An 11,833-nucleotide genomic window follows, 5' to 3' on the forward strand; every position below is an offset into this window, starting at 1 on the left:
AGCTTAGTTGTACACTCGATGTTCTATCGTGACACACTTCAATACTATCGACCTCCCAACTCCTCTACCTTTTCTGCAAAGTGCGCTTTGAGCTCTTTGGCCATCTTGCCTTCCGTTTCTGCGATGATGGTACCGACCAATGAGTAATTGTTCGCGAGGAACCGTTCCCGCTTCTTCTGCTCTGCAAAGCTTTTACTTAACTTGGTCAGAAAGGCTTCAAAATCGTTACGCAATCTCCCCAAGCTGTTGTGAACCGGTTCGTCGTCCCCAGCTTCGCTGCTCAATGCCAAGATTCCCTGCACAAAGTTCGCAAATCGCTGAGTTATTTGATGTGGTGCGATTGATTGTGGTGCAGACGCCGAGGAGGTAAGACTAAGCGCCGAGCCTGCCGGTCGTCCAGAGAGCGATGAGGTAGCCTTGCGAAGAGACTCGCAATGTGTATCCATGACCATCTGGAAACGTGGCCATAGAAGCATATTGGTGCCGTTGACATAGCCCTCCATTGCTGGTACTTTCCTTCGCTGAAGCTCGAATGCAAAACGTTGATTCAACCGAACTGTCATCAATAAACCCAGTGCATCGATAGTCGGATCAATTAATTGCTTGGTCAGAGCCTGGCCAAGAGCAAAAGTTGGCTGGAAAATCTCGCCGAATTTGCGATTTACTTCGTGGTACGATTGCTTCGAAAAGAACTCGGTTAGAAACGAGTATTCGCCAGAAGCATTGTCCATCAGCGCGAGATTGAAGGCTCTAAAAGGCGCCTCTAAATAATGCGCAGATTTGTCTTCCTCTGCTATATGCGAAGATAGAGCCGATTTGAAGCTGCCCTTGAGCATGTCCATGCGTCGCCCGAGGGAAAATGCATCATGTGGTGCAGCCTGTGTTTTTGAGCCAGAAACCACTGTTGTCCGCTTTGTAGTATCGTCTTGTGCCAGGACCTCGTTCTTATCGATAACATGGATAGTCATCTTTTCCAGTGATGCTTTATACCTCGAAAAATTGTGTAAGTAGAACCAGCGTATTGTATTGATATAAGCACGACCAATCTCTTGACCCAATTGAGGTTGATGCCGATCTAGGAATTGGAAAGCATCCTTGTATCTCATGAAGTTGTTCTGCTGTATGAGCTGTGCGTTGACACCAGGCGCACGTAACGCTTTGATCTGAGATACAACATAATCACGAGTTCGTTCGACGGCCTTATTTTTGAGGCTGTCTATCAGTGGTTTAAGATCAGAGGCACTCTTAGACCTAGCGGCCTTCGCATCAACAGTCTTGGAGCGTTTTTCTAAGTCGTCCAGAGCTCTTATCCAAGCATCATCTATAGGTCCATCTGAGATTTTTCGCACAATAGCCGGAGAGATGGTCAAAGCATCGACTTCCGGACCGAGCATTGTTTCAAGCTGCTTGCGCGTCTCGAGTTTGGTATTGAGGCCAGATGAACGATTTTGCAATGTTTCAATCTCAGCAGAGACAGCGGCGAGATCAGCCTGGAAGCTGGTGAGATAATTCTCTACAGACTTGAGGACTTCATCACAGGCGACAATGGACTTGTGTAGATCCTCAAACTTGCCTTTCTCCTTTTGGACTAAACGAACCTAAGCTTCAAGTAGGGGACCAGAGTGAAGGGCATGTCAACATACATTCTTCGACGGATGGCTGTTCGGAAGGTTGGTCTGAAGATAGAGGGGTGTCGACAAACTCTTGCAGACTCAGCTCACCGAAGTCGACATTCGCATCATGCTGGTCATCTGAAGACAGGGAGTCGGATTGAATCGGGCCTAGGATATCGCGCAGCACGTCTAATGGATGTGGCACATTGTCGACAGGAGAAGCATCCAACTGATTTCTCAAGTTGGAATGGGCAGGAGGATATCTTGCGGAAGCAGGAAGACTATCGGTAGATCCATTCGTGAGGAGAGACAAGGAGGAAGAGCGGTTTGTGATGCCGGGCCTGTGGGGAAGGGGGCTCGGAGCGAGATGACTAGGCCTCCTTTGCGGTGCAGGCGAAGATGACGGCGAAGGGTGTTGGGAATAGCGATTTAGCCACATGCCATCTGCGATTTGACGGTCGAAAGAGTGAAAAGAGGTGGCCGAGCAGATGTGTTGAGCGTCGCGTGGTTGTGGAGTGGAGGAGAGTTGAGGTGGGCAGGCATGGGGATAGGCACACCCTAATCAAGTACGAATGATGTTGGCGACGGAAGTTAGGGAAAGAACGTCCGTGCAAGGCCGGCCAGAGCTCTCCTGCCAGCTTGCTTGCGACCCACAAACCCGATTTGGTAGGGAATTCACAAACCTTGGCGGAGGCAGACGACCGCTCCTTCCCCACTTGACTTTCAAATTTCACCTTTTCTTCATCCTTTTGCCATCTCTATCACAACACCCATCTCACCTCCCATCACCACTCAAACACCGTCAAAATGGCCGACAACGACGCCCAGGTACGTTGATACTCGGCTCTGGCTCCGGCTGTCCAACGCGACCGATTTCCTTCGACCCCGCGCCGCGACAACAAAGCCTCAAAGCCCAAAGCCGTCTGCCCGCTCGCTCAACAATTGCTGACCACCCCGTCCTACAGCACGAGCAGCACACCTTCGAGTCCACCGATGCCGGTGCCTCCACCACCTACCCCATGCAGTGTTCTGCCCTGAGAAAGAACGGTCACGTTGTCATCAAGGGCCGTCCCTGCAAGATCGTCGACATGTCGACCTCCAAGACCGGCAAGCACGGTCACGCCAAGGTCCACTTGGTCGCCATTGACATCTTCACCGGCAAGAAGCTCGAGGATCTGTCTCCCTCCACCCACAACATGGATGTCCCCAACGTCTCCCGTCGCGAGTACCAGCTCGTAAGTTTCTCCGCTTCCATTGGCCCCTAAACATATAGCCCTTACTGACCCTCGCGCTAGCTCGACGTCACTGACGACGGTTTCCTCTCCCTCATGCTTGACGACGGTTCCACCAAGGATGACGTCAAGGTCCCCGAGAACGAGGTTGGTGAGAGAATCAACAAGATGTTCATTGAGGAGCAGAAGGACACCAGTGAGTTATACCCAGCATGAACAGCCCATACGCACAACAGCTGACCACTATATCAGACGTCATCATTCTTACTGCCATGGGTGAGGAGTGCGCCATTGAGGCCAAGGAGGCTCCCAAGTCCGGTTAAACGATTTGCACAACCAACACATCGAGACAGCGCTTCCTAGGCGCTGCTTCGGAGCCAGATGAGCATTGCAACAGTTTCGCCCAGCATACTGCGGATGCCTTGTCGTGCTTGCCCTCCGCTACTGCTGCAAGCCTTTTGTTCGATCTCGACGGCGTCTAGCCGCATGTTTTTTCCTTTACGACCCCCTTCTTTCCCACGGGCAAGTTGACGTGCGCGTCTAGACAATAAAATGTCACGAAGCGATGGTTTTCAAAAATCTACTCAATGCAAATCAATTTCCGAACAATATAAATATGTGCTTATTGTGACGCCCTGGAGATGGAATATTGATGTACTTGAAATATGCGAACTCGAGCATAGTCTAAATTGCGGCCATTCCAGACAGATACTTCATCAAGGTAGTGGATACTGCCTATGAGTCTTTGGTCGTGAAAGGTATTAGATAACGTGACGGTGGAAAAGAGAGACAATGACAGGGTCACTCTTTGAACTAGATCAATACATTATTGCATCATCCGACCCAGAGACATCTCGCTGAGAAGATTACGAGAAGCATTAGAATGTGCAAGTAAGCTGGTTGAGCCATTCCATTGTAACTTTGGTAGATCAGTAGTGTTGTGCGACGTCAGATGGTTGTGGTAGCAGGTCTCGCAGAAAAGTCGGTCCAATGAACAAGCTTTGTTTCTACAATTTTGCAATATCAACACTATTAGTGACCGCGCGTCGTGATAATCGTGCAGCACCCTACTATCATGAGTAGCCGGCAATCGTGCAATCTTTATCCATTCTGATAAATGGAATCCGAGTGCGAGGCGGGCTGTGGTTCAACGAGTCTTCGCGTCGGAGACGATGGATACACGTACTGTTCGGAAGGACATCGTCAATGGGCAGTAGGTTCATCACTTACGTGTTCTACGCACTGCGGAAGATTTCTGACCAAGCAACTAGCGAGGTACGCAAGTAGTCGAGGATACAGACGGTGTGCCACTTTTCGGTAAGAAGGCACGTCGAGAACGAGATGTTGAAGAGAATGTCGAGACTGGTAAGGCTTCCAAGCCATGTTGGTAATCAATAAATTACTAAAACTTGCAGCTTTGACTGGTAAAAGAGCATTCGAGCATTACTTGCTATGCTTCCAGCTGGTGCTATGGAAACAAGTGCATTGGTTAATTCACATAAAACAACTTCCGGACGAGCTCGAAGTAAGCCGTAGCCTAGATTTCTCCGAACTGCATTCACTGATCTTGCTTAGAATGTGGTACGCGACATCTGGGCTCTTCGTTTACAAAGCCTCCAATCTCGTGTCAGCTACGAGTCAGAGAGCGAGGCCGAGCAAAGCTCGCAACTGTACAGTTCTCAATCCGAAGCAGAAAGGACTGACGATGCATCATCAAATCGAAAGGCTAGGAAGAGCAAGAATGACGCCGTACCTAAGCTTGTCGATGCTCTGAGTATGTGCTACATCGGTTGCCTCCTGCTGAGACTCCCGGTGACCGTCAGCGATGTTTACACGTGGGCGGCCAGTGGCGAACTGATATATTACAGAGCTGTCAAGGCTCTTTCCGAGCCGATGAAGTCTCGCCTGCCTTTCAATTACAACAAGATCATGGATCCTCAAGATGTCTTGAGCCCGGTGGCAGTGCAACAGGCCGTACTCGACAATATCACAGCTTTCGATCGCGCTTTTGGGATGAATATACCACCAATCAACCACATCCTAGTCCTTTACCGATGGATACGCAATCTTGCACTTCCTCTAGAGGCTTACTCAGCTACACTGCGGCTGGCAAAACTCCTTGACATCACGTTCGTCTATGATGTACAGGTCAAACGCGCCATGAGGTATCGTGTTATACAATATGCTGAAGCTCGACTCATGGCTGTCCTTGTCATTGCGACCAAATTGTTATTTCCTTTGGACAATGTTAAACGCTACCCCAAAAATACTACCGAGCTCTCTGCTCTGAACATGGATTGGTCAACCTGGAGTAAAGCACGAGTGGATTACAACGACACCATCAAGTCAAGCACACCGCTCGGATATCAAGAGGCTATGCAGGTTCAGGAAAAGGATGTACTCGACATGTCTGAGGAGAAGCTTGACGAGTATATGGACTGGTACGGCTCTGTATTTGCCGAAGAGAAGGTACGCGAAAAGGGAAGAGTTGGCAAAGAAGCCGAATTTCGTAGAGCACTCCTGCGCTTCTTTCCGATTGAACGCCCGAACAAAGAGCCGCCTGAAAGTATGGATATTGATCCAGATGCCGAACCCATAGCCGAAGATGAGCGGCTCAGAAAGGTGCAAAGCAGTTTACGCCCAGCTCGCGTAAGGGCGGGTTCGACAGCGAGTGAGCTCAACGTCACCCGGCCTGGCAACAGCTACAAGAGATACAGAAACGTTAGCGAGCTCGATGGCTATGCTAAGGAGTTCTACGATGAGGCTGCTAGTCTGGCTGCACTACCACTGAACTCACTTGTCAAGTGCGTCTTTGTGTTAGAGAAAAGATTGGAGAGATGGGAAAGTAGCGAAAGGAAGAGGTAGAGAGATCGTTGTGCTCGGTTCAAGATGTTATAAATCCGCTCGAATGCTCATTCGCCTTGTCACACCTCTTATACAACGAGTGTCTCTGCAGGGTAGCTCATGGAGTGCTATAGAATAGAAAATCAGAATAAAGAAGCATCCTATAGAGTATGCTTCCCGCAAAATTGCCTGTAAAAGTCCCTCATCCAGCTTGGCTATGCAAATACACATCAGTGCTTCCTAATTCAGCGAGCGGTGCCTTCTGCGTGGGGAATAATGAAACAATTTCGCGAAAGTGGCCCTCGATTAAGTTATTTGCACAGCATGTTTGAATACCAAGTCAGTCGAAAATACCTGACTCAGGAGTGAACCACAGAGTCTGTCTATGAAGTCAAAGTGTCAAGACTCCAGAGTTGCAAGTCGGGATTGGTGAACGTCGATGATGGAGTCTTGGCACGGCATCCGGCGGAGCATCTTCGGTTAATGCCGCGACGCACGCCGCACCGCTCGCTTTTGCGCTTCTCAAATTCCACGTCTGCTTCTCGTCGCGAAATAGGTATTGTATTCAGCAACGAAGACCGTCACTAGTAAGTGCTACGCAGACGTCGTCACTGTCGCATGCCGAGTATCGCTAACATGAATTTGTGTCACAGTGCAGATGTAAGCCTCCCGAAGCGCACCCACAGCGCCCGCACACCGCAAAGCAAACTGGACTCCCACTGACAAAAGTCGCCATGCAGCTTCGTCAAGACCCTTACGGGCAAGACCATCACCCTTGAGGTCGAGTCCTCTGACACCATCGACAACGTCAAGAGCAAGATCCAGGACAAGGAGGGCATTCCCCCAGACCAACAGCGCCTGATCTTTGCCGGAAAGCAGCTCGAGGATGGCCGTACCCTTTCCGACTACAACATCCAGAAGGAGTCGACTCTTCACCTTGTCCTCCGTCTCCGTGGTGGTATCATCGAGCCCTCGCTCAAGGCTCTTGCCTCCAAGTACAACTGCGAGAAGATGATCTGCCGCAAGTGCTACGTAAGTCGCCTCGCTCCCCATCCCGCCTCCGGATACACGCGACACATTGGGCAAGAGAAGAAGACATCGAGACGGAAGAAATCGCAAAGAAGATGCACGATCAAGACAAAGAACATTTCTGACATGGCGTTCCTCTCTACAGGCTCGTCTTCCCCCTCGTGCCACCAACTGCCGCAAGAAGAAGTGCGGTCACACCAACCAGCTCCGCCCCAAGAAGAAGCTGAAGTAAACTATTCGCCCCATCACTGCTGTCTTGGCTGTTGTGCTTCGTTACCTCAAGGGACTAGGCGTTTGGGGAGGAGGGATCTATCACGGCGTCTCAACCAGATGCCCGAACCGCGAGTAGTGGTAGCTCAGAAATGTCATCACTCTCCCGCGTTGATGTCCGAATGCAAGAAAGAAAAAAGTCATGCCCCCAATTCCAACTCTTCGACCATCTTCCGAGTGATGTTTCTGTGTTGTGTCGACCATCTCTGAGCAGCTTTTCGATTCTGGATATTCATTGCAACCAACATATCTCGTGAGCGCTATTCGACTGAGCTGAAACAAAGAAGAGCGTGATGAGCAATTGACGAAGATGCAGTGTTCGAGAAAACGATTCCAGAGTACCGTCGAAATCAACGTGAAAGTAGATCTTGTCCTTGTCGTGAACTCGGCAATTGGATATGCCTTGCAGCTTACCATGGTATCAACAGTCAATGATTGCAAACAATCAAAATCTTACCATTTCCGTCTTCTCGTATCTTGCGCAGCCATTACAGGCACAATTCACAGCGCGGACAAATGCAACATGTCTTGCGTTTCCTTGGAAATGTTGTTTATCAATAGATCATCTTCCAATGACATGGCAACTGCTTGGTCTGAAGCAGATGGACAAAGAAGCGTCGGCTATTTTTCTATGTAACATGAAGCAGAATCGATTGATTGTTGAACATGTTTTGTTCGTGCCCGATCCATTTGTACAAGGCGGTGTGTGTGGTGATAGCGATCGAAACGTACTATCGATCAACGTCTTGCTGTCGTGGTGATTCAAATGCTCGATCTGGATATGCGGATTGATTTGCACAACAATGTACGGATAGTGAAAATCAAAGACAGGGGCATTGATACATGACCATTCGCTGAGTGAGACGCGTCGTGGGCAGGTCAGAGCTGAAGAGCAAAACCAAGGCACGAGAGTGTGCTCTTGTCGTCATTCTCCTGCAAGCTATTCGATGGATCGGTGCAAAAGTGGCTGGGTGAATTAGGTTTATGAATATAGGTACGCGGTGGTTAAATGTTTAACCATGCACAACGGCTAGTGCAGGCTTCATCTACGGTCTGTTCATGCATCAACCTATATGGCTACAAGCAAATTGGAGATTGCAACTTTGCTCCGAGCAAAGGAGGATTGATTCATAATGTTGATCAGAAGTGGTGAGCAGATAGGACGGGAAAAATAAAGGCATAAAGTTGAAGTTGGCGAGTATTGGTGGAGTTTCTGAAAGCTTTGGCAATCGCGAAACGCGCCTGCTACTCTGAGCGCGTTCCCATTCCCTCGCAGCAAGGCCTTTCTCGTCCTCAGCACCTCCGACCACGATCACTCTCTTTTCAACTAACTGACCATCACCCTCTCTTGATACCGAGTATTATTAGACTGCCATCAAATTGAGCATTCGCCCAACAGCCCGCCGGCTTGTACTCGATATACGCCAGTTCTGGACACGCGTGAGCAGAGAACGGGCATCTCACGCGTGTGTAGAACAGCCCCCGAGAGCAGACCAGACACCATGGACTCGATCTCTCATTCAAAAAAGGTCCTGCCTTCCACCGAGAAGCCTGATTCCGTCAGAAGGCCCTCGCTCTTACCCGCTTTTGAGCCCTTGTCGTCGTCACCCGGCGGCCTCCCAAGAGCCTTGAAACGCAAATTCATGGAAGATGAAGACGACACGCGCAAGTTCTACCCTACTCCAGTGCCAACTTCTGCCACGGGTATCCTCTCGTCATCGCCAAATCGACGCGTCCTAGGACTGCAGCGTACCGCGTCGTATTCGTCGCTCTCCGAAAGAGCCCCATTAGGCACAGTACCCAGTGTCAAGCTTCCCTCCAATGGCGACCCGCTGCTCATGGGCCGCTCGAGTAACTCGTCCGACTACCAACTATCGGCCAACCGCCTTATCTCACGCGTTCACGTCAAGGCCACATACAATGCACCCGAGGGTCCGCGTCTTCTTGGCGAGATGGTCGTCCAGTGTCTAGGCTGGAATGGTGCAAAGGTGCACTACCAGGGATCCATCGTCGAGTTAGCAAAGGGAGAGAGCTTTGTCTCGCAGAAGCCAGGATCCCAGGTCATGGTCGACGTCCAGGAAACCCGTGTCTTGCTTGCATGGCCGCAGGAGGAAAAGCAGTGTCCTTGGGACCTCGAGTCGTCAGTCAGCAGGGAGACCAGTGCTGTGCCTGAGAGAATTGCATCGAGTCCTCCTCCTGTCCTTCCCAGACTTCGCTCGCCCGAGTCTCCTTCGCCCAACCAACACGACAACGTCAACGACACCTTCTCCGAGACATTCATCGCCGACCCCTTCGATCTCCCCAGCAGCCCGGCTCCCGTCCACGTCTACGAGGATGACGAACAAGCCGAAGAAGACGACTTGCCTGCCTCGTCTACTCCCGTCCCAGCAGCCAGACTTTCTCCGGACCCTGCTGTCCGCCTAACACCTACGCCTACCAAAGCTAGTGTGCAACTGTCCATGGCGACAAACTCCTCAGACGCGCCTGAAGAAGCACTTGAGAATGATGAAGAGAACGATCCTATTGTCCACTCCTTTGGCCCATATGGTGACAACCTCCTCGAGCGTTTCGAGTCTTTCAAGTCGACCTGCAAAGAGGAAGACCGTCCTCGCATCCCCCTCAAGATCACCCTCAAGCTTGCAAACCAACTACCCGTCGACACACAAGCCGCCCAGTCCACTCGCAACCTCTCGCCAGTCAAGAACCATATCATCAATCAACTGGCCTTTACACGCATCCACTCTCTGCCTATTTCGGCCATCTACAACAACCTCCCTGCTGAGATGAAGGGTGGCCGTAGCTTCGGCGAGAAGGCTCTGTCCTCCGAAGAACTGAAGGACCTCATGGACAGGATCCCTTGTGTCGGCGAGATCGCCCGCTCAGGCAAGGATGCCGCCGGCAAGGCTCTGGAAGATGAGTTCTACTACGTTCCTGAAATGGACAATGACGAGCATCGCCGTGCCGCCGTCAGCATCGCCAAACCCCCTCTTAGATCCACTCGCAAACAACACAAGGTAAGCACTATCCTCAAACATTATCAACTACACATGCTAACCATTGCTTTCAGCAATACTATTGGAAGAAGCCTCGCGTCTGAGCTTGTGTTGATAATTCGTCTCTTCTACCAAAAGAGTGTCGTCCCACACCACACTCTCTTGGTTTCTGTTATTTCCTTTGCTTTCAATCGATACCTCACCCATCACACCGGGCATTGTCTTGCTTCTAGTCTTCTTTCCTTTTTTTTTTCTGTTGACGGTCCCAAGAAGGGAAAAGATGGCCATTCTTAACGATTGAAAAGAAGGAGGGAAATAGGTGTTTTTGTGTGCTGTGTTTCTTTTTACCGCGATACTTGCTTTCTCCCCCCAGCGAAATAACTGTAGTGTAGAACTAGCGATTCGGCGAATTTCCCAGGAGATGTACTTCTTTCTCTGTTACTGATATGAGTCTTGTGTAAATGGTCTGTTTGAAACTGTGATGGATGGCAAGGATATTGTGATCACAACAAATCAAGAGGCGTCGAGCAACAAGTCACGTCAGACCTTTCGAATAGCCACAAGCCATATCACGGGCAGCCATTGTACGCACCTCAGCGCGTTTACAAAGACAATCCATGATTCGTAGCTCCATGATCAACACACCTCCCCCGGACCTCATAAACAACGGTCCATCTTCTTCGAACCCCAGCCTCAGAAAGAGGCCAAATGATCGATGAAGAAAGAGAAGGTTTACTAAGTGTGTGTGTAATGTGGTTTTCCAAAAATTCCTCGGCAGATCTTTCGACCGTCGAGAGCAGTCAGTTGATAGTTTTCAACTAGCAAAAACACGATCTCGGACGAATCCTCACTGATACTGCTGCGTTTCAATGTCAGTATTGCTGCGCGTTGTATGTATTGAGATGGATGTATTTCTTACCGCGTAAAGCTATAAAGCAGTTAGTGGTGTGATTGGTGATGTGGGTGGGAAGTGATGAACGTACCCCGTGCACTGAGGAGAGTTAGTATGATGAGATGGTAGGGGTAGGAATTGGGGTACGTGCCTTGGATGATTGGTGTAGAGGGGGTGGGTGAGGGCGTACATCTATATGAGCATTCAGGAACGCGCGATTATGTAAGCCATATCTTGGCAACTTCGTCCAGGGTGGTGGGCTCAATGACCACTCCACTTCTTCGAATGTCGTCTGACGACGACGTCGAGCATTTAGTAACTCGATGTCTCTCACAAATATATCTGATAGCTGTATGAATTTGATTTGAAACGTTTCATGTCTCTACATATCGTCGCTATGTCGCAACATAAAAAACAGTGTTGACAGACTTTACCTCTCCGGATGTGACATGAGTTCAAGCCGCACGTAACTACCAGTCCAAGACTTCAGACACATTAGCAGTAAAGGTGGATTGAGGTTAATAGTACGCAGTGTGCGACTGGATTAAAGAAAGTGTTACAGTCATCGTAGTAGACAGACATTGTTATCTGCCATATAGATATCTGGAGATGATCATGAATGCACAATGATCATTTCCACAATTATGCACATGTTAGTAACGCAGCTTCGCGTCAACCAGCCTTCCTGTTTTCTTTGCGTCATCAATCACGACTCTGTCACGCTGAGCAGACTACCACCTCCGGTGGAAGGGCTATCTGATGTTTGCAATATCACGCGTGATATCGTCGTCCGATACAATGTATGGATCGTGGAATTTTCAAGTGAGATCATTCATATGAAGTACCGAGAGAGCGCGTCGCGCTGTGTGAGGATGTCAGTGTCACGAATCATAAGGAAGGCATTAACAGCAGATCTCCAATGCGACAAGAAAACTTGAGGCTGTGACTGTAATGAGCAGG

At 49.7% G+C, this 11,833-nt stretch overlaps 4 protein-coding genes across 4 annotated transcripts; 3 read left to right on the plus strand and 1 right to left on the minus strand.

The window, feature by feature from the left end:
• Positions 1 to 44: 44 nt before the first annotated feature.
• Positions 45 to 2,052, minus strand: AUEXF2481DRAFT_2830 (uncharacterized protein; the record flags this gene model as incomplete). The annotated part of the gene is made up of 2 exons (XM_013490715.1): positions 45 to 1,588; positions 1,644 to 2,052. 2 exons carry the CDS (start codon positions 2,050 to 2,052, stop codon positions 45 to 47), a joined length of 1,953 nt encoding a protein of 650 aa, XP_013346169.1.
• Positions 2,053 to 2,356: 304 nt separating this feature from the next.
• On the plus strand, positions 2,357 to 3,639 carry AUEXF2481DRAFT_37493 (uncharacterized protein). Its single transcript, XM_013490884.1, has 4 exons — positions 2,357 to 2,441; positions 2,579 to 2,848; positions 2,909 to 3,041; positions 3,098 to 3,639. Exons 1-4 carry the CDS (start codon positions 2,421 to 2,423, stop codon positions 3,166 to 3,168), a joined length of 495 nt encoding a protein of 164 aa, XP_013346338.1. The 5' UTR covers positions 2,357 to 2,420; the 3' UTR covers positions 3,169 to 3,639.
• A 230-nt stretch (positions 3,640 to 3,869) lies between these two features.
• AUEXF2481DRAFT_37494 (uncharacterized protein) lies at positions 3,870 to 5,912 on the plus strand. The gene is made up of 4 exons (XM_013490885.1): positions 3,870 to 4,058; positions 4,117 to 4,210; positions 4,261 to 4,370; positions 4,421 to 5,912. Exons 1-4 carry the CDS (start codon positions 3,963 to 3,965, stop codon positions 5,708 to 5,710), a joined length of 1,590 nt encoding a protein of 529 aa, XP_013346339.1. The 5' UTR covers positions 3,870 to 3,962; the 3' UTR covers positions 5,711 to 5,912.
• A 2,578-nt stretch (positions 5,913 to 8,490) lies between these two features.
• On the plus strand, positions 8,491 to 10,085 carry AUEXF2481DRAFT_2833 (uncharacterized protein; the record flags this gene model as incomplete). The annotated part of the gene is made up of 2 exons (XM_013490716.1): positions 8,491 to 10,002; positions 10,056 to 10,085. 2 exons carry the CDS (start codon positions 8,491 to 8,493, stop codon positions 10,083 to 10,085), a joined length of 1,542 nt encoding a protein of 513 aa, XP_013346170.1.
• Positions 10,086 to 11,833: the final 1,748 nt, after the last annotated feature.

Source organism: Aureobasidium subglaciale (assembly GCF_000721755.1).
Source record: "Aureobasidium subglaciale EXF-2481 unplaced genomic scaffold scaffold_4, whole genome shotgun sequence".
NCBI classification, from domain to species: domain Eukaryota; kingdom Fungi; phylum Ascomycota; class Dothideomycetes; order Dothideales; family Saccotheciaceae; genus Aureobasidium; species Aureobasidium subglaciale.

Coding starts and splice junctions, on each gene's coding strand:
- AUEXF2481DRAFT_37494 (XM_013490885.1), top strand. CDS start 3,963: ATGGAATCCGAGTGCGAGGCGGGCTGTGGTTCAACGAGTCTTCGCGTC. Junction 4,211..4,260: donor TGAAGAGAATGTCGAGACTG/GTAAGGCTTCCA, acceptor TAAAACTTGCAG/CTTTGACTGGTAAAAGAGCA. Junction 4,371..4,420: donor AACTTCCGGACGAGCTCGAA/GTAAGCCGTAGC, acceptor GATCTTGCTTAG/AATGTGGTACGCGACATCTG.
- AUEXF2481DRAFT_37493 (XM_013490884.1), top strand. CDS start 2,421: ATGGCCGACAACGACGCCCAG. Junction 2,849..2,908: donor CCCGTCGCGAGTACCAGCTC/GTAAGTTTCTCC, acceptor CCCTCGCGCTAG/CTCGACGTCACTGACGACGG. Junction 3,042..3,097: donor TGAGGAGCAGAAGGACACCA/GTGAGTTATACC, acceptor CCACTATATCAG/ACGTCATCATTCTTACTGCC.